General features: G+C 42.8%; 1 protein-coding gene across 6 annotated transcripts in view; it reads left to right on the forward strand.

Moving 5' to 3' along the window:
* The first annotated feature begins 3254 nt into the window (after positions 1-3254).
* RGS8 (regulator of G protein signaling 8) overlaps positions 3255-22547 on the forward strand; it is a 34185-nt gene continuing 14892 nt past the window's right edge. For 3 of the 6 annotated variants that reach the window (XM_077277862.1, XM_077277864.1, XM_077277866.1), the window contains exon 1: positions 3255-3694. In XM_077277862.1, coding sequence (XP_077133977.1) covers positions 3567-3694 — 128 coding nt within the window. In that variant the 5' untranslated portion in view covers positions 3255-3566. The remainder of the gene's footprint in view (positions 3695-22547) is intronic. The other 3 variants (XM_077277863.1, XM_077277865.1, XM_077277867.1) reach the window with 1 other exon arrangement.

Raw genomic sequence — 22547 nt, forward strand, 5'->3', positions numbered from 1 at the left:
ATGGTTATTGCCCCCCTTGGCTAAAAACATCTGCCCCCAGCCACCCCAGAAAAGGTGCATCTGTAAGATCCGCCAATTCCGGCACTTAGCCTCTCTCTTCCCGCTGCCCTGTAGCAGTGGCACATGGGGTAATAAGGGGTAAATGTCACCTATGTATTGTAAGGTAACATTAAATCGGCTTAGTAATGGAGAGGTGTCAATAAGACGCCTATCCATTTCTAATCCTATAGTTTGTAAAGGGTTAAATAAACACACACATGCAGAATAAAGTATTTTCATGAAATGAAAGAACACACAGTTTTGCCATCATTATTCTTCTGCCAATCTAAACGATGCCCTCGATCTCCTGTAATTAATAAAGAAAAAAAAACTAACAATACACCCATACCTGACCGGCATACAGTCAGTCCCACGACATAATCCATATCTGGGGATATGTAGTTTACAACCGGAAGCGATTCTTATGAGACCGGCCCAGCTGTAAACTACTGGGGAAAGAATGAGAAGCTGCCAGCGCTTGCTTCAGAGACAAGCGCTGACATTACTGAGTCTGCGCTCCCTCACAGCCTGAACTCAGAAGAACATGGGAATGCCAGCTGATTTTCCCACGTTCAAGAGTTCATCTGAGTACAGGCTGTGAGGGAGTGCAGACAATGAGCTTCTCATTCATTCCCCAGTAGTTTACAGCTGGGCCGGTCGCATTAGCACTGCTCCCGACTGTAAACTCTGTATACCCCAGATATGGATTATGTCGTAGGACTGACTGGTATGGGTATATTGTTTTTTTATTTCTTATTTTTTTTACAGGAGATCAAGGGCTTCGTAGAATTAGCAGATGTTGTAAGTATTGTTTAATTAAGAACAATAAATGAGTATGTGTGTTTATTTCAAATAAAGGATTTTTTAATGGATGTGTTTTATTTACGATTTCACTATATGGGGTTAGTAATGGGGGCGTCTAATTGGCGCATCTTCATTACTAACCTTGGGGCTTGATGTCACAAAGGTGACATCAACACCCCAACTATTACCCCACTTGCCACTGCTACGGGGCAAGTGAGAAGAGTGAGGCTAAGTGTCGGAATTAGCGCATCTTACTGATGCGCCTTTTCTGGGGTGGCTGAGTGCTGATGTTTTTAGCCAGCGGGGGCCAATATCCATGGTCCTTTCCTAGGCTATTAATATCAGCCCGCAGCTTTCTTCATAGCCTTTGCTGGTTATAAATTATGGGGGAACCCCACATCACTTTTTTGGGGGTGTCCCCATTTTAATAGCCTGAAAAGGCTAATTGTACAGCTGTGAGCTGATATTAATAGCCTGTGAAGCTCCATGGCTATTACCCCCTTCCCAGGCTATAAACATCTGCCCCCAATCGCTGGCTTTCCCTCTGCTGGTTTTCTTTTATTAATTACATACATGTCCCCTAATTTGCACACACACTGCACTAATTGTATTTGTCACTGACATCTACATATCTAACTATTCTATATGTATTTACTGTATGTAATCCATCTCTTCTATCCTGTCGGCTCCTGAAGTGAATTTACAGAACCTGGCAAATGAATTACCGGCTATTCTTCTATCTATCTCTCTATCTAAGTAATATCAATACATATATATGTGTGTGTTACTAACATGTATATATACAGTATATATGTATTCTATGTGTATATATCTTTTCTATTCTAACCTGTCAGTGTGATTTTTACAGTAGCTGCATATGAATTGCTGGCTTTTCAAAGGACACCGGTTCGTAAAAAATGGACAGCACTCACATGGCTTGAGTGCTGTGCGTTTTTTTTCTCGCATCCATTGACTTGCATTGGCGAGTCTCGTCGGAGATACGCAGCAAATCGCAGCATGCTGCTTTTTTTTCTCAGTCCGATTTCAGCTGAGAAAAAAATTGCAGATGAGATGTAGCTCATTGAATAACATTGGTCCGAGTGCAATCCGTCTTTCTCGCAAGTGAGTATAAGCCCTTACATGCAACATCGGAGAATCCTGACAGCATGCGGTGCGCACACTGTAAGGATTCACTCTATGTTACCGCAGACTTTCACAAGAAGACTGGACAACCTCTTTAAAGAATAACCGTTGTTTTAATTTTTTTTTTTCCATACATCAACACAGTACACATGAAAATAAGAAACTTTGTAATATGTCTCAGGGTATGACTCCACGGTACGGATAGGCGGCGGTATCGCCGCAGCGGTGAAGCCGCTCGGCGCTAAGCCCCGCCCCCTTAATGGGACGCGATCATGCCGGATGTGTTAACTCTTCACATCCGGGATGATCGCTCTGTCCCATAGGGCCCTGTGATATGCCTTGCGGGGACGCTGCGTCCCCGCAAGGTGTACGGGCATGCTGCGATCTGAAAAGACGCGCAGCATGTCCATAGTCGCAGGGCCGCCGCGTGCGGGTTTCCACGCATAGTGGAGACGGGATTTCATAAAATCCCCTCCACTATGCTGGAACATCTGGAAGCTGCTTGTTTGACTATGCAGCGCTGCGCAGCGTCAAACAAGCAGCGATTCCTGAACGTGGAAACATACCCTCATAGGAGAAATCTGGCAATCAGGAAAATAAGCTACATCCAACGTGACTCGGAATATGCCACCGAGTTGAGGCCCCTTGCATTTTGACCTCCGTGCGGCTGCACAGGTTGCACCAATAGTATGTCCGCCCCTGGGTGTACATATACGTGGTCACTGCAGCAAATTATTGGCAATGTTTGCAAGTACCGCGAGCGACTTCTAATGCCATAGATTGTATTTATCAGGCAAAGTAAATGGTGGGGACCATCGAACCATTGATCGTGGATGGGTGGGGAATTTGTTATTTTCTACCGTTTTCTGCCAATTTGTTCACTTATTTTACCCTTCTTACTTTCTTTTAGCTTTCTTTGCTTTTCCATATTTCCCTACATGACAATTCTTCCATGTTTTAAGATGACAAATATATGTAAATTTATTAGGATTAGCAGCAGAGGACGCAATATGTCTGGGACTTTTACAAAATGCCGCAGAATCACACAACAGAGGTGTAAACTGCATTTATTGTGCCTGTGACGTTTTCTATTTAATCCCCAGGATGGGAGCTGTTTTTCCCGCTTTTAATCCGTCCCCTCGTACTTTTTCTATATATGTCTGCGATGATTATCTGAAGTCATGCTTCTGCAGCTCGGCCGCCGTCTCCTTGAGCACTCTCCTGAGATGGTTAATAATCCTTAGATCTCTTCCTGAGCTCCATCATTCACTGCAGAGGTTGGGACTGTTGGAGCATGGTTAATAGGGGTATGGGAGGCGGAGAGGTTACGCTTAGAACAGACATCATGTGACTATCGGTGTTTTGGTACCCATGCAGGCAGAATAGTGCTCAGCATCAGTCAGGGATGGCGAGGGCTATGCTAAAGCATCCGAGCAGCTATCAAACCATGTGTTGCATTGCTTGAACAGACGCCTTGGGTGGATTACCAGGGCTGGGATTGAGCCGTCACACAAACGAGGGCAGGAGGCTTGGTGTAGGGGGGGATTATTTATCAGGTGGGGGTCTACACTCTCTGGATAATGCATCAAAGCACCAAGCTTCGGTCTCTCAGCTTGAGCTGTCCGGAACGTTCAACCGATGATATGGATTCTTCGTTGGGGGGTCAAGGAACAGAAAAACTGCCACGGCCATGTGGGTCTAATCTGGGGTAAGAATTCTCATCCTTTTACAAGAGACCCCCCCTCACCCCCACTCACTTTTCCCGTCCTGTTTTGTGCCAACCCTCGCATTGTTGATGTCGTTGACGTTACAATACATCTCCCCCGTCACCTCCTCCATAAACTCCCTATACCCAGCAGTCTGCGTGAAATGAATAAAAGGATCTGCAATCAATGTAAATGATGGTGTATGCTACAAAGGAAGCGAGAAGTGATGATACATCAGTGCTGGTTAATGTCATGCGGGGAGAGGGGGTATTTATCGTACAAAGGGACTCAGCTTAACATCCTCCAATGTTTTGTCATTTTTTTTTTTGCATTTTTTGATCTCCCACCGTGCTCGTTAATATCCATCGCGCACCATCCATACATGTGATCATGCTCATTGCATGCGTTGCCTTTGGAAGACACGACCATAAATATTCTGGGTCGACTTTACAATCCATAAGAGATGTTCTTCGGGGATAGCAGCAGGCAGGGAAATGAGAAACACGGCTGACAAGAGCCTGTTCTATCTCCAACAATGGTTACATCAAAGGACGCTCTGCGGTATTCACTCCATGACATTATCATATACTGCAGGGGAACGGAAAAAAAAAAGTAAACTGGGAGGGAAAACAGCCATTTGTGAGAGCGAGGAGGATGACGGGCTGTCACCGGAGAACGGGACTCAATTACAAAGTCATCAACGCGATCTGACATTGAAATTGTGAGGATGTTGATGATGCAAAGTAGGAAATCGCAGTCTCATGTGTGTAGTTACTGCAAAATCTGCAAAGCCGACGGGATCGATTGGTGCCTAGAAATACATGCACAGGATTATGTACAAAGCATGTTAGCAAATCAATGTATTCTATCTTAATTGTTAAATGCCGACTCGGGGGACATGCTACAATAAAGTGGCAATCAGATGATGAAGTGGAGAATACTCACGGGACGGAGGGTCCGGTCTTCTTTTTGGCCCTACGCTTTGTATTTATGTTAATGACCTGGTTATATCACTCGGTAACATTTCATGGTGAACAAACCCCCCAAAATATTATTTTTACTTTCTAGAAATGAATAACCTATAGGTTATTTAATTCACTATGTAAAGCAAGAAATTATGGAATTTAATTGAGGTGAAGGGTTTATTTTGAAATATTTGACTACTTCTTCTCCGAACTCAAGGGGCGAAAATGGATTTATACAGTGACTTATGGATGACCATCACTCAACTTAGGTTTAATAAAATTCTAATAATTGAAAGGGTTAATCGAAAGAGATTATTAGATTTGAGGGCACAAGCTGTGAAATCCCAAAGCCTCCTTCTGCCACCGAGACCCTTATCTATGGCCATCTGGGACGAGAGCAGGAGAGGATAGAGGGGGAGATGCAAACGTTAGTCGGGATGTTTAGCCTAAAGGGAACCTGGATTTGCAGCCGGTATTATTCTCCTTGCTTCATTGTCACGTTTCTGCATTATCGTTTACGTCTAGGATATAATGGTCTTTATTATCTGCCCTAATGTTATGACATATGGAAGCTGTTCTCCCACACCGGCCTTTACTTTCTTTGTCGTTTTTGCAATACTGAATTCATTTTACGTCATGGTAGGCATTAGGCTGGGTTGGCTTTATGTATATCACCCTTGTATCAGGTTCAGTTTCTACCCTAATGCATTTCAGCAGTGCAGAACTGATGGCAAAACACATACTGTATAAAAATGCTTCATCTGCCATTAGTCGTTTTTACCATTTACTCTTAGGCGCCGGTCAACAGCCGGACCTTAATGTTACATGACACATTGTGACCAGCTACCAGGACATCGCCTGCACTGGACAGGGGAGAATGATCCCACTGCAAACAATGGGATCAGTTCCTCCATCAGTTTACGCAAGGTGTATTATTTAAATGGCGTATGGAAATGATGGCGCAGAGGTGGCCACATGTAAATCCAGCCTGCCATCTCATGCATCAATCATCATGATTTAGGTAAAAAATAGCTGAAATTGTAGGTTTAGGTTGTAGAAACATGCATTACACCAAGGACAACATCTGCAAGAATTTTGTATGTTCTTCCTATATTTGCACCGCTTTCCTTCCCCCCACCAATTTAGATTGTGATTAGATTGTCTGTAAAACACTGTGAAAATTAGTGGCGCTATGTAAGTGAGTAATATATACCATATTTTTCAGACTGTAAGACACACTTTTTCCCTCCAAAATTTTAAAGGAAAGTGGGGTGCATCTTATAGTCCAGATGTACATTATATTATAGTCTGGCTTTAGATGGCGGGCGGCGTCATTGACAGAGAAGCCAGTCACAGGAAGCCGGAGCCGGCGGCTGCAGCTAATACTCTGCCCACTGCTAAAGAAAATGAATATTTATTGCTCCCCATGCCCATACACAGTTCCTGACACCTCTATGGACTGAAGACAGCGCCGAGAGGTGAGAGGGACTATGGGCGTGGGGAGCAGTGAATAGTCATTCTGTTTAATAGCAGGCACCCTGTTAGCCACAGCCGCCGGCTTCCTGCAGCGGCTGGGCGATCACATGTGCCCGCTATTAAACAGAATGAATACTTCTTGCTCCCCGCACCCATTGTCCCGGGTGTGGGGAGCAGTGAATATTCCACCAGCTGGTCTCGGCATGTGAGGGCGCATGGCAGTGACACTCACCTGACAGAGTTGTCACAGTCACAACTCCAATAGAAGCATAGAAAGGCTGCAGCAGGACCACCAAGGAGATGAATAAATGAGGAATATGGTGGTTCAGAGTCCGCACTGCCCAAGGTTCAAAGATACGTTTACATACGAAGGTGAAGTATGAATGCAGTTCATTGTCAATGCGTTTCAAGGTTTCCAAACCTCTTCATCCACACCAAACTGCAATGATGATTGTGGTTTGGTCCTGATGAAGAGGTTTGGAAACCTTGAAATGCGTTGACAAGAATCCGCATTCATGCTTCACCTTCGTGTAGCACAAAACACCCTGAAATTTTGCAAAATGGTGCGACTTTTAACATTTCTACACCAGTCCCAACCAGCTACGGCAAAGCCTGTCTGACAAATTTATCAAAACGTTCTCTACTAAAGTGGTATAAATTACTCCAGAAATATACTCCAGTCCTGCCTGGCGGAAGTGTTTGTCAGTTGTAAGATGTGCCTAATCCATTGAGCGGTGTGCGCCTCTTTAGGTGCATATTACTGCAGTGGCCCTATGCAGCATTCCAGTAATGAAGGATTCCGCTCTTCATTACCTAGATATTTCATTTACTAGCTTCACCCTTTCACCTTTGTGTTCCATGAAGGCTTCAGGTTTCGCCATGGGGCTGCCTCCCTCAGGTGCCATAAATACGCTGCGCACATAGTGAAGTGCACACTCAGGTCCGACCCAGCACTTTGCTGTACATGTAATGTGGCTGCAGGTACAGGGTGGTGGCACTCAGTTCTAGTTACTCACATTGAAGCCACTCATTTTTTTTTAAAGAGGAAAAGCTCTTCTTAACTACTTAAAGGGGTTCAGAATTTTATTATTTAAAAAAAAGTGTCGGGGATATAATTTTGTTTAATTTACTAATATATAAGTATTACAGGTTCTCCTCCTGCAATTTTTTAGTACAGCCTTCCTCACATTCTGCACAGCTCTCCTGATCTTACAATGGCTGCTAATGGAGGAGCATGTGACCATCATGTGATCAGCCTCCTCCAATTGAATAACAGCTTTGCCATGCACACTGCTTTTCAATTGGTTGGGCCGGTCTGGTCACATGCTCCTCCATCAGCGGCCATTGTGAGAACAGGAGAGATGTGCAGAATGTGAGGAAGGAGGAGACCCTGTAATACTTGTATATAAGGGCCACAAAATCATGTCCCCAACACAATTCATATAATAACAATAGAGGACAATCCCTTTAAAGAATTTTCTGTTTTCACAAAAGATATATTATTCTTTGTATAATGAAAAGGCGTTCTATTTTCCATTCTACTTTCTGTATCAATGTTTTATGGTTTGTAAAATCTCTGCTTGCTGTCATTCAATAGATATAGTAATAATTTTCTAGAGGATAAAAATCCGTCCTGGTCATAAGATGATTACACCGAGTCTCCGCTTGGACCGTTATCAGAGTTGTGTTGTTTAACGACCTGCGCTCTGGTTTTTCCATGTTATGTCCCGATTTTCACATTTATATCCAATGGGTTTTATAATTGAAGGTTTCGTTTGAATATCAGCAAGCAGAGATCTAGTGCACCAAGTCATTATTTAGTTATTATTTATAAAACTAAAAGGCTGACTTCCCACCATGAGCTTTTTGATGAACCTTTGAGGTCGCAGAATTTCTGCATCCATTAAGATAGGCTACTTGCATTTTATTAATTTTTTTTTTTTTTTAAATAAACACCGTCAAAAACTCTCCAAAAACGCCTCCTGGGAACATAGCTTAATAGATAATTCTGGATTTTTTTTCATTATGCAAAGAAGAAAAAAAAATTATTTCACTTGAAAAAAGAAAAGTGGACCCCAAACTCTTTTATATTAGTCAAACGGCAAAAAAGCAGGTACTCACCTTCTTCGGATCTAGCGCCGGATCTGATCTCTGTGTTTTGCCTGCAGTGTTGACAGTGCACATCACCGCTGCAGACAATCACTGACCTCAGCAGCTTGTGCCAACTGAGTAATTATAATGTTTATTATTTTACAAGTATAAAAGCGTTTGGGGACTTTTTCTTCAAGTAGAAAACTCATTTAATAAAGTAACGCTTGAATAATCCTCACAAATTGGTTCTGTTATACATCTAATCCCTGTAATGTTTTACCTCCATTTATGCATAAATTCACACTTTTCGTAGGAAAAAAAAGTTATTTTCAAAGAGAAACAGTGGCATATTGTATAGACACTCATTGTTTAATATTTTTGTATTTTTGACCTTTTTTATTTAAAACATAAATAATTGCTAGATGTAACTAGAACATTAGTAGCAACATATCTATCAGTGGAAATAGGTCATCATTGCCCCATGTCCTGAGATAACATTGGAACCAACCCATCACGTCTGGTAATCCCACGCGTAGCTCATATTGGAGCAGATTAATTTCTTAAGCAATCGCTTTTTTTTGGTTTAACTCGTAAATAGCTTATTAGTCCATATTGACGACACATTCAGATGTGATAATAATAACACGCGAGTTCAGAATGTAATGTACACGTTCTGTAAAGCAACTCTGTGGTTTTTCCTGCAGACAAAATCTGCTCACTTGGGCAAACGCTGCAAAAAAAAGTTATTTTTGCAGCATTTTTTTTCACTTTCTTATTGCTTTGTATAGGTCGAAAGGCGCTGAAAGAATTGACATGCTGCAGATTTTAAAAAAACGCTGCAGTTCTCAAATTCAGAGAGGTAAAAGAATAAGCGTGTGTATGAGATTTCTGGAGAAACAAAAGCTGCTAAAAAATGCATGTGAACATAACCTTAGAGAAATCCACAGATATGTACAAGCCATATGTGAAACTTTAACCCCTTTCTGACGTCGGACGTCAGAAGCCCTGCTTTGAGGTGGGCTCCGGCGGTGAGCCCACCTCAAAGCCGCGACATGTCAGCTGTTTTCAATTTAGCTAGTTAAATGCCGCTGCCAAACTCTGACAGCGGCATTTAAATCACGCTTCCGGCCGTCGGGCTGGAAATACGCGCACCGCTGACCCCCATCACATGATTGGGGGTCAGCGGTGCATCGGCATGACAACCAGAGGTCTCCCGGTTTCTAGCCTCCCATGGAATCGAATGGTATCATTAAAAACGTCAGCTCGGCACACAAAATATAAGCCCTCACCCAACCCGAGATCGCGAAAAATGGAGACGCTACGGGTCTTGGAAAATGGCGCATTTTTTTTTTTTAAGCAAATTTTTGGAATTTTTTTTCACCACTTAGATAAAAAAGAACCTAGACATGTTTGGTTTCTATGAACTCGTAATGACCTGGAGAATCACAGTGGCAGGTCAGTTTTAGAATTTAGTGAACCTAGCAAAAAAACAAACAAAAAACAAGTGTGGGATTGCACTTTTTTTGCAATTTCACTGCTCTTGGAATGTTTTTCCTGTTTTTGAGTTAAAGCCATGGTAAAACCAATGGTGTCGTTCAACAGTACAACTTGTCCCTCAAAAAATAAGCCCTCAAATGGCCGTATTGATGAAAAAATAGAAAAGTTATGGCTCTGGGAAGGAGGGGAGCGAAAAACGAAAACGAAAAAACGAACAAAGCTCCGGTCATGAAGGGGATAAGGTTTGTGTACAAGCTCAGTGTGCTCAATACTGGACTGTTGGCTGTAAAATGACATGTAAAATCCATTTAAATGAATCGGAAAAAATGGATTAAAAAAAATCTATTTTTTCATTTGGATGGATGAAAAACGCTGCAAAAGGATTGACATTCCGCAGAATTGAAACTGCTTCAAATTTGCAAGGAAAAAATAAAAAGGGTTAAAAATTGTATGCATGAGTCTTCCGGGAATCTCCTTCACTTTGCTCGAACAGTGAAACGCTTAGTTTTTTAGCGGCAAAATCGTGCAGAAAAAACGCGGGAAAAACACAGCAAAAACGCATATCCTTAATGATCCAGGATGTACATATCGTGTATCTGCAGATTTACCTGCAAGTATACCTTTTCCTGTGTATTATATTATTATTATTTATTGTTATAGCGCCATTTATTCCATGGCGCTTTACATGTGAGGAGGGGTATACATAATAAAAACAAGTACAATAATCTTAAACAATACAAGTCATAACTGGTACAGGAGGAGAGAGGACCCTGCCCACGAGGGCTCACAATCTACAAGGGATGGTTGAGAATACAGTAGGTGAGGATAGAGCTGGTCATGCAGCAATTTGGTTGATCGGTGGTTACTGCAGGTTGTTGGCTTGTCGGAAGAGGTGGGTCTTCAGGCTCTTTTTGAAGGTTTCGATGGTAGGCGAGAGTCTGATGTGTTGTGGTAGAGGGTTCCAGAGTAGGGGTGATACGCGAGAGAAATCTTGTATATGATTGTGGGAAGAGGAGATAAGAGGGGAGTAGAGAAGGTGATCTTGTGAGGATCGGAGGTTGCATGTAGGAAAGTACCGGGAGACGAGGTCACAGATGTATGGAGGAGACAGGCTGTGGATGGCTTTGTACGTCATGGTTAGGGTTTTGTACTGGAGTCTCTGGGCAATGGGGAGCCAGTGAAGGGATTGACAGAGGGGAGAGGCTGGGGAATAGCGGGAGGACAGGTGGATTAGTCGGACAGCTGAGTTTAGAATAGATTGGAGGGGTGCGAGAGTGTTAGAGGGGAGGCCACAGAGCAGGAGGTTGCAGTAGTCAAGGCGAGAGATGATGAGGGCATGGACTAGGGTTTTTGCAGATTCTTGGTTGAGGAATGTACGGATTCATGAAATATTTTTGAGTTGAAGTCGGCAGGAAGTGGAAAGGGCTTGGATATGTGGTTTGAAGGAGAGATCAGCGTCAAGGATTACCCGGGGGCAGAGAGCTTGTGGGACTGGGGAGAGTGGGCAGCCATTTACTGTAATGGATAGGTTCATTGGGGGGGTCGCGTGAGAAGGGGGAAAGATGATGAATTATGTTTTGTCCATGTTAAGTTTCAGAAATCTAGCGGAGAAGAAGGATGAAATAGTGGACAGACATTGAGGGATTCTGGTTAGTAGGGACGTGATATCTGGTCCAGAGATGTAGATCTGTGTGTCATCAGCATAGAGGTGATACTGAAAGCCATGAGATTCTATGAGCTGTCCCAGGCCAAAGGTGTAAATGGAGAAGAGCAGGGGCCCTAGAACTGAACCTTGTGGGACTCCGACAGATAGGGGGCGAGGTGAGGAGGTGGTGTGTGGGTGGGAGACGCTGAATGTCCGGTCTGTTGGGTATGATGAGATCCAGGATAGGGCCAAGTCTGTGATGCCAAGGGATGAGAGGGTCTGTAATAATAGGGAATGATCCACTGTGTCAAAGGCAGCCGACAGGTCGAGGAGGAGGAGGACAGAGTAGTGTTGCTTGCTCTTGGCGGTTAAGAGGTCATTGGTGACCTTAGTTAGGGCAGTTTCAGTGGAATGGTGTGACCGGAAGTCAGATTGTAAGCGGTCAAAGAGGGAGCAAGAAGATAGATGGGAGGACAGTTCAAGGTAGACGTGTTGTTCCAGTAGTTTGGAGGCATAGGGGAGAAGTGATATAGGGCGATAGCTAGATACAGAGGATGGGTCAAGAGAGGGCTTTTTGAGGATAGGTGTGATGGAGGCATGTTTAAAGCTTGAGGGGAAAACACCAGTTGTTAGTGATAGGTTGAAGAGATGGGTTAGGGCTTGGATGAAGACTGTGGTGAGGTTTGGGATGAGGTGGGATGGGAGCGGGTCAAGTGCACAGGTGGTGAGATGTGATCTTGAGAGTAAAGTGGAGAGTTGATCTTCTGTAATGGTGGAGAAGTTGGTTTTGGAGGTGGAGGGCTGGGAAGTCGGGAGGAAGGGCTCTGGGGGTTGTTGACCAAAACTGTCTCTGGTGTTATCAATCTTCTGCTTGAAAAATAAGGCAAAGTCTTCAGCTGAGATGAGTGGGGAGGGAGGAGGTGGTGGGGGACGGAGGAGAGAGTTGAAGGTGTTGAATAGCTGTTTAGGGTTGTGAGACAGGGAGGATATGAGAGATGAGAAGTAGGTCTGTTTAGCTGTGGTGAGTGTGGTCTTGAAAGTAGTGAGGGACTGTTTGAATGCGATGAAGTGCTCGTTGGAGTGGGATCTTTTCCATCTGCGCTCAGCAGCCCTGGAAGCTCGCCTCAGTTCTTTGGTCAGGCTGGTGTGCCAGGGCTGTCTGTTGATTTTGCGAGCTTGGGTATGTGTAAGTGGGGCAGCAGATTCCAAAGCTACAGCTATTGTGGTGTTATATAGAGCGGCAACGTCATCCGCATTGTGTAAGGAACTTATGTCTGTGAGAGGGAGGAGGGATTCAGAGAATGAATGTAGGTCAAGATGTTGAATGATATTGAATGATCCATAAGGTTCTAAAAATATCGTTTTATGGCTTTAAGTTTGAAAATAGACATAAGTCCATTAAGTTTTACCTATATCCTGACATAATGATCCAGAGGGAGGCAAAAAGCTTGCATGAGGCAGATACTAATTTCTCCATATTAGAGGAAAAATTAATTTCCGACTCCACATACCGGCAATCAGACTGGTTATAGTACCTGACGATTAAGGGCTCATGCAGACAACCGCATTTTCGGTCCAAGTGTGATCTGACAAAACATTGGATCACACTCGGACCAATGTTAGTCTAGGGGGCTGTGCACGTTTGATTTTTTTCCTCGGACTGAGCTAGTTCCAGGAACAAAATCTCACCCTGCATGATTTGCATCAGATATTCGGATGGCACCCGGCCATGCAAGTCAGACAGTCCATGGAAAACATCGGACTGCACTTGGATGACATCTGAGTGCAGTCCGATTTTCATGGACTGACACAATGGAGAACATGGAGACATTTTTTTTTCCATCTTCTCGTCTGAAAAATTTGGATCACACTACAATTAGTCTCTGATTGGAGTGCATCAGGGTGTGATTTTCCCGGATGAGAATAATACAGTCATGTGATCCTAGTCTAATATTAAAAAGGCCTCTACTACAGGATCATGGACTACATGTTAGCACACTTTTTATGAGGAATGGATTCATACAAGGTGTGAATTGTTTCCAAAGGAATTTTAGCCCACTCTGCAGTTAAAACACCCTCCAGTTTTTTGAGCGACGATGGCGGCGGAAATCGACGTCTAACTTGAATCTCTAAAATCGACCATAAATGCTCAATAATGTTGAGGTCTGGGGATTGTGGGGGCCAGATGAGATGCTTCACTTCTTTAGAATGTTCCTCGTGCCACGCTTTAACGATTCTAGGTGTATGAATTGGTGCATCATCATCCTGAAAGATGGTGTTCCCCTCCAGGAACAGTGCTTGAACCATTGGATGCACTTGGTCGCCCAAAATGCCTAAATAATCTCGGCTGTTAATTCTTCCATGAAGGGATATAATTGGCCCGGCAGATCTCCACGAAATAGCACCCCAGATCATCACAGAACCTCCAACATGTTTTACGGTTGGGAGAAGTCAGTCTGGATGGAATGCTTCTTTCGGCTGTCTCCAAACGTACACTTGGCCGGAGGTCGAAAATAGGGTAAATGATGATTCGTCTGAGAATATCACATGTTTCCACTGCTCGAGGGACCAATTCTAGAGGTTTCTACACCACTCTAAACGCTTGGAAACATTTGTCATTGAGAGCAGCGGTCTTCTAATTGCAGCTCCTCCGTGGAATCCAGATTTGTGCAGCTCCCGACAAACAGTTTTCGTGGAAACTGGGTTCTGTAGGTGTTCATTGAGCTCAGCAGTGATTTTCGGAGCCGTGGTCTTGCGATTCTCTCTCACAATTCCCTTTAGAGTCCGACAGTCTCTCTCTGTCCACTTTGACTTTCGGCCGGACCTGTGCTTTGCTGCGGACGTTTTTCCTTCTCTTTCAAACACAGTCATTACTTTGGAGACAATACCTCTTGACACGCCAAGCATTCGGGCACTTTCTGTTACACTAGCGCCTGCCATACGAGCACCAACAATTTGGCCTCTTTGAAAATCCGAGAGGTCTGCCATTGGTATCAGGTTTAGTTAATTTACATACACATATCACATAACACAAATAATCAACTACAAAACATTACCATATGTCATGGTTTGCATGTATATAACATGTTCGAAGATTATGATGCCAAAACGTTAGGTGTTTCCATTATTTTGTCCAACCCCTGGTATGTAATTAACATTGTCTGATGGCTCTCATATGTGTTATTTACTGTTCTCAAAAACAAAAAATTTACTGTTTGAAAAGGAAATAATGTCATGAAGGTATTCGCTTTTCAAAATGCTGCAGGTCCAGCGTTCAGCCGATTGCCACCGGTCCTTCTCTCACTCTCGATCTGCCATAGTCGGCAATGGAAGATACAGCCATATCGTTCCCCTGCTCCGAGTAATAAGTGGATGTGGCAGGTCTACAAGAGGGGGAAACTCTTTGAAAATAGATCCCAGGTCTTCCATGTAGAAGAAGTCCCGTCTTTTTCACGTTCTCCTACTCTTATGGAAGCATGCACAGGTGTCTTCTGGTAGACCGTTCCAATACCGGCTCTTCTATGGGTCATCACTGCCCGGAACTATATTATACTCTCAGGTAGTAGGAGCAGTTTTCTACATGACACTCGTCGATCCCTTTATCATTTTCTAAGGGTTTTACCTATGCATTTTAAGGGTCGATCTGGGCAATTGCGGTAATTTCAGGCTTTGCCAGGAGTACTGTTGAATGAATGACAATTGTATCAATAAAAAAATTACCAGTATGTATAAGCTTAGTTGAAAAAATGCTCAAAAGACAACAAGAAATGGAAGATAGTACAGCTTTAATGGGAGCTACTTCAAACTAGGCCATAGTGCATGCCGGCCTTAAATAGTACTTATGTGAGGCCGGCACGCACTATGGCCTAGTTTGAAGTAGCTCCCATTAAAGCTGTAATATCTTCCATTTCTTACAGGATTATTCCCCCAACAATCAAGTTGATCCCTATCCAATATATAAAGAATAACCTGCTGGTCACTGGGACCCCCAGCGATTCTGAGATTTGGGCTTTGGAAACCTGAGAATGGGTCTATGCTGCCCTTCCTGAATGGAGTGGAGGTGCATAACCTATCCATTAATTCTGTTAATTGTTAGCAGGACTGAAGAATATAGCGCTTGGCTATTTCCAGCCGTCCCAGGAGAGGAGACCAAGCATGAGCACTCCATTCAGGAAGGAGCTGCAGAGCTCCAATCTCCAGCTGCCAAATACCCAATCATTGGGGGTTATTAGTGGATGGATCCCATTCCCTATTGGATAGGGGATAACTTGATTTTTTTTAATAACCCTTTAAGAATAACATCAGATTGTGAATGAATGTTAGGTTGTGAATGCCAAATCCCCTGCAGTTTTACGGCAAATTGGCACAGTTTTGCAACTCCATTTTTGGCCTTGTGACTTGTCTAGGCGAAACACATTAATAAAACATGTCGAGCCTTCCTTTATTACCTGTTCTGTTGCCCTTGGGGAAAATATTATTGATGCATCTCCAAATGAGTTTTATTTATCGACCTACACTTTTTTCTATTTTAATTGGAGACTAAGATAATCTCCTGCCATTACTCCTACCTTCTTCAAGTACTTAATTGTATATATTGTCCCTCCAGTAAAGAATGCATTTCCCGTTTTACCATCGCAATCATGACTGAATGAGATCCTTCCTGGAAATGCTCTAGATGTGGAATGTGGGGTTTGACTTCTATGGAGACAAAACACTGAATCATTGAAAATCCTGATGATGCAGAATTACTATATTTCCTGCAATTCAATATTGGAGACTTAACCTACTTTACCAGTGAATCGTCATCTATTTGGTCCCCCATTGTCTACATGCCGGCCACTTCTATTCTGTGATTTGCAGGGCAAATGTTTGGTACTGGTAGGCAAAAATTGAGTTATTTGTCTAGTCATTCATTTAGTAACTAAAATTAGAGGGACACTGTGTATTTTTTATAGATTACTTTTGTCAGATGCACGTGTTTTATAATATTTCATCCTTTAGATTTACACCCGAGTGTTAGTCTTTGAGCTAGTGGCCATTGGTTATGCACGGCATGTCCGCCATCAAGTACCTCCATACCGAGTATGAAGAACTGCAGTACCATTCACAGCCACAAGTCAATGTACGGAGCTGTGCTAACAAAAAATACAGCTAGTCTTGCAATAAACAAGCCCTCGTCCAGCTAAACCGATTGAAAAAATAAAAATGTTATTGCTTTTTGACTGAGTTGATGAGAAAATCAGTAAGGCTGAGGCTACATGGCAACATGTGTCACTTGACAACAGTTTTCTAAAAAGTTTCATAACAAAAACATATGCACAATTTGTCTTTGACTTGCTGTCAAGCGACTATTTTATAGCTCTGATTTTGCTTTAACTAAAACAACCAAAAGTCATTATAAATACATTTCTAAGTACATTTAAATAGCAACTCGCTTGTTATTTCTGGGGAGATATTCACTGTTGTACATCTAACCGAAGCTTGTCCTGGAATGTTAGTAGGACAGGTGTGCATATGTATTAGTAAGCTCTGCTGCTGTGACCTGGAAATAACCTATACCCCACACTGTCAAGATATCTCCAGCTCACAGCAGCCTTTCAGTGTTCAGAAATACAGAGTGTAAGCAGCCTCTTCTCACCTCAGCACTCTTGTATCTCCACTATTGGATCAGATGGACAGAGTAGAGAGCAGTGTAAGCAGCCTCTTCTTACCTCAGCACTCTTGTATCTCCACTATTGGATCAGATGGACAGAGTAAACAGAAGTGTGAGCAGCCTCTTCTCACCTCAGCACTCTTGTATCTCCACTATTGGATCAGATGGACAGAGTAGACAGAAGTGTGAGCAGCCTCTTCTTACCTCAGCACTCTTGTATCTCCACTTTGGATCAAATGGACAGAGTAGAGAGCAGTGTGAGCAGCCTCTTCTCACCTCAGCACTCTTGTATCTCCACTTTGGATCAAATGGACAGAGTAGAGAGCAGTGTGAGCAGCCTCTTCTTACCTCAGCACTCTTGTATCTCCACTTTGGATCAAATGGACAGAGTAGACAGAAGTGTGAGCAGCTTCTTCTCACCTCAGCACTCTTGTATCTCCACTATTGGATCAGATGGACAGAGTAGACAGAAGTGTGAGCAGCCTCTTCTTACAGTAGCACACCAGGAATCTCCAGTAATAGATCAGATAGACATGTGGACAGCAGTGTAATCAGACTCTCCTTGCTTCAGCACCTCTGGTATTTCCAGTATTCGTTCAGACAGACAGCTGTGCTAGCGGCCTCTTCTTACCCTATAACCCTTGTATCTCTAGTATTAGATCAGATAAACAAGGTGATCAGCAGTGTAAGCAGCCTCTTCTTACCTCAGAAATCCTGCATTTTCAGTATTAGATCAGATAGAGTGGATAGCTGTTTCAGCAGCTTCTTAGCACTCTTGTATCTCCACTGTTGGATCTGAAAGACAGAGTAGACAGCAATGTGAGTGGCTTCTTCTTACCTTAGTACTCCTGCCATCTCCAGTCTTAGATCAGTTAGACAGGGTGGACAGCAGTGTGAGCAGCCTCTTCTTACATTAGCACACCTGGTATCTCCAGTGTGGAGACATGGGGGTCAGTGAATGCTATCTTCCACTGGCCCAGCTCTTTAGAAAGATTGCACGTACCAGGGCTCAAACCACTGAACGCCCGCGCTCTCTCCCCGTGGGCAAAACACTACTCAGACAATACAAGGTGAGGATAAAACAGTGTGGCAATAATTTATTGAATCACCAACACACAATAGCATATAGAACAGTCAAATACCAAAGATTAGAGCTGCTTCCAGTGCCAAATACCCCAACCACTGGTTCCCCGCTTTTGGTGGGCCCCCACAGAGAGGAGGTAATGACAAGCTTAGGAAGCTAATTGAGAGCAGTGAGGTATGTGGCCATTTGACCTGATTGTCCCAACCTGGATTCTTTTAAGACATTTCTGGGGTTTCAGTGATGGTCAATGAAGTAGTCCTGTGTTCTTTCAGCTGGGGTCGTGATCCCCTAAGCTGATATCCTGTAGAGTCACATGGACTAGAAGAAAAAGTCTCTTTATATAGTTCACAACTGGCCTTCAACCAGCATCCAGAGGTCAGAGAGAGATGTGGATGAGGCCAACCTGCATTGTTCAATTATGTAATCTATTTGCATAGTTTTTCTGACTCTGGAATGCAAACAAACTGTCTGGCATGGACAATGTATGTAATCAACATATCAGCAAAGATCATTGTTCAGTGGCCATGCATTACTGTTTTGCAAAGATAACAGAAAATAAACTGTAGGAGATAATATTAGAGGTAAATATTTGTCCTACAAGAAGAGTCAATACTTCAGACAGTACTTTATAATCCTGAGCCTGCTCATTTTATGTCTGGCATAAGAAGAAATGCTGTGTTGTCACATCCAGTATTTGATGAGAAAGAGAGGGTGGATAGCTGTGTGAGCAGTCTCTTTTCACCTAGGCAACCTGATATCTCTAATGTTGAGTCAGAAAAAAAGGGAAGTCAGCAGTGTGAGCAGCCTCTTCATACTGGTATATTCGGAAAATCACCCTACACATAAAAGGAACTGCAGAGCTTTGTACTGCCCATGTGCACATACATCAAAACTACAGAATTAACATGTATTTATAATTGCATCTCCTTTAGTTATTAATTCTTTCCTATTCCTTACGGAACCCCCTTTAACACATCTGTGAAATATTATTTGTAGACTGGAATATTGGATGTCATCTTGGAATGTGTTCATGAAAGCAGTAATTGTTCAACATAGAGCACTTTCAACCATTCAGAACTTAGACATAGAAGTAGCCATGTTGAAACAGTGCCTAAGGGGCAGTAAATAGTTATTTTATTAATGACAATGATGCTTTGTGGCAAGGCCAAGTCCTCATACATCTCCTAACAAGGGTTGTTCAGCTTCTGCTGGGAGATTTCCATTCATTTTATTGCTATGTAGAAGATTAGAGGTGGCAACTGCAATGGGTATCAAAAAGTTGTGTTTGTCTGAACTTCCCAGCTGTCTGGGACCCAGTGGGACAGATCTGAATTTAGGGAGCTGTCCCAGGTAGTCCAAGGTATATCCCAACTTCAGCTGCATCTACATCCTCAGATCACTGGGGGCATCATACTGTGGCGTGAAGGCTGTATGAGTGCATGATGGGTGTGTAGCTCTATGGAGGCCATAAATGGGACATTGAGTTTCAGTAGGTGCAATATTTCTGTTTGGGTCATATTAATGACTTGGCAAAATTTGGAAAGTGGTGTAGGAGTAGAGGAGATGATGTTCTACTCTCTGACACCCCAAGTGGTTAAATGTATGTTATAGTGATGTATGCTATCTGAAAGTAAAACCTTCCCTGGCTGCAGTTTAGCCTAGACAGAGTTAATTGTAATGGGTGACCCAGATTGAGGAGGGAGAAGTGATAGCAGTGGTCATAGGCAGTAGGCTGCGAGGGTCAACATGAGCCTGTTGCTCAGTGAATTGTTATAGAACCCTTCTGTGTGAACCCAACTGTCGACCTGGAGACCTCGAGATGGACATTGAAGCCTTTTGGCACACTAAGCCTGTGGAGCTGCTGGGAAAGATTAATTCAAACTCTCAGAGGCAGAAGGTAATGGAACCCGAGTGCACTGCTTGTGTTGGAGGAGAATTCCAAGTGCTAGAGGAGTTAGCAAGAGGAGTGCTCTACCCATACTGAGAACTAAGGCTGAAGTTATGTCCAGTGCTTGTGGAAAGCCTGTAATCTGTTTTGCCCTATCCTACATGCTTCATAGTAATGACTGTAAACTGGCAAGTAAAAGTTTGACTCTTTTAACGTATTCAGTGTTCCTTGGGTTGTGTGCTGTGGAGGTTTTGGAATATGAAACCTGTAGCAAATGGAGACCTATGGGCCATAAGAAAATGTCATGCACCCCACAAACAGCAGTACACAGGGGACTTGGACATGATTTTCCTGTAGGGGGCCAGAGAGTGCAGATGCAGCAGCTCGCCCACACTACCTCGCTCAGGCACCTTACAATGGCATAGCATATATAAAAAATTGCTGTGGAGAACTTGCAGCAGAGTATATGTCTGCCTCTAGCTCCTTCCTCTTCCTCCGCTCTCTTTAGAACTTTATGAGCACCAACTGCCATGTCCTCCCTCAATGGGCAAATCTATATTACAAAGTTGCTTATTATCATGTGCTCTATTAAGATATACATATATATATATATGTTATAAAAAAATAGTTTGCTGGTTACTCTTCAAAACACATTAGGTTATTCTGATAGATATGTAAAATAGTTTTGTACTTACCGTATATATTTTCTTAATCTTCTTCCTCCACTCATCCGGTTTCCTATTGTGCGTTGTTGTTGTTGTTGTTTTTTATGAAGAATTTAATATCTTCAAAGTTGGAACCGGTGTAATCATACGTTTTTTACAGCAGTATTCTATCAGAAAAGGTGGTTCAAATGCTAAGCACATTTCATTAGTTTTGGTAAAAAGTATTGTATTGTGCCATAAGCAACATTTACCACCTATCCACTGGACAGATAAATGTCTGATAGCTGAGAAAACCACTGAACCGGAAGTCCTTTGTGTGCATGAATTATCCGTGAGCATGTCCAATATATTGTTAAAGGGGCAATCCCTTAAAATATTTTCTTAATGCTAAAAATGTTACAAAACCTTGTTTTTAGCAAAGTCTAATATTGCACACGTGGAACTGGTGCTTGGGATTACATATATGTGCCCAAATTTTAATGGCATGATACAATCATTGGACTAAGGGTAACTAGGGTGTAAGTACCAAACAGCCTAGAAAGAGAAAGACAAGCCTAGGTGGACAGCATACGGTTACTTCAAAAGGTAATGAGACCCAGTACAGATCTGCACCCCCACCCACCCTGGCACAAGTCCCATAATCAAGGGTTTAGCGCAGCACCCCAGGTATAATGGAAATTATGTAGGGGGAAACAAGAATCAAATGCAAGAATCCCATTAGGTTAGGAGTACAATGATGTCATTTTTATTAAGAGAAATTGACAGCTCAATTACACCTGAATAAAACATCATAAACAATAAAGCAATAAAGAATGTAGTAAGACAATAGAGAATCATACATCACCACAATTACTACATTCTGACACCACGATCATCAGAGAAACATCACCCATTTGTACTATTATATTCTAATCTGTGGGGTAATTCAAATGTAAAAAAGGTATGTGAAGGAAAAAGAAAAAGAAAACGTAGGACAGAAATGAAGGAAGAAAGGGTAAAAGGACACGTGCAGTCAAAAATTCTATTTGGGGAAAAAGGGTTCTTTCCATCTTAGCAAGTAATTACATAACAACAGAATAGACGATAGCTTGATGATCTGTGGGAATCCCTCCACTGGGTCCGAAACGATCCCAAGAATAAAGCCCTGAATAGCCACTTTTAAGTGGAGCCTCATGATCATGAGCTTCCATGGCTGCATTAAATCCGAGCTCTTCTGAGTTCTGTTCTCCAGATTGATGGAGACCCAGTGTTGGGTTCTGATTGCTATAATTGCCTATCCTCGACAGTCCCAAGCTGTGCAAGTTCTGCCATCGCTGCATTCAAATGATGCACATGAGGGCCCTGTTCTTGGAATTTGTATGGGACCAGTGGTGGAACCTCCAGCCATCCGCACATTGTAACTCTATCCCCTCAGTGATGACTTGCTCAGATGGAATAACTTCTTAAATCTTTCAGATTTCTCCATGTAGCTTTGAAAGAAGGCAGAGTCTCAAAATGGGATGATTTAGGATATCGTAAAGTCAGTAAGTTCTCGGCTATTGGTTGCAAAGTTTTATCATCGTGTGTTTAGTTCTGCCAGCTTGCCAACTGCTCCATCCTACAAATCGAGGTCACTTTATCAACCTATTGAGTTTCAAATGGTGGGATTTGTGTAGAGGCCAATGCTGTGGAATTAGGCATTTTGCTGATAAAATAAAATGTATGGAAAGAACATAGGTCAGGACCTCGGCTTGAGTAATCAAGTAAATGGGGAGTATTTTAGATGGGCATGCTTTGTTTACCAGGGAACTCAAAAGGGTCTGACCAGGTGGCAGTGCCACCAAATGCGGGAGAGGCTCCCAGTGTGGGATTGACATCTCCAACACAATTAGTTAAAAGACAAACCAGCTTG

The sequence above is a fragment of the Ranitomeya variabilis genome, chromosome 8 (genome assembly GCF_051348905.1).
Source record: "Ranitomeya variabilis isolate aRanVar5 chromosome 8, aRanVar5.hap1, whole genome shotgun sequence".
Classification (NCBI taxonomy): Eukaryota; Metazoa; Chordata; class Amphibia; order Anura; family Dendrobatidae; genus Ranitomeya; species Ranitomeya variabilis.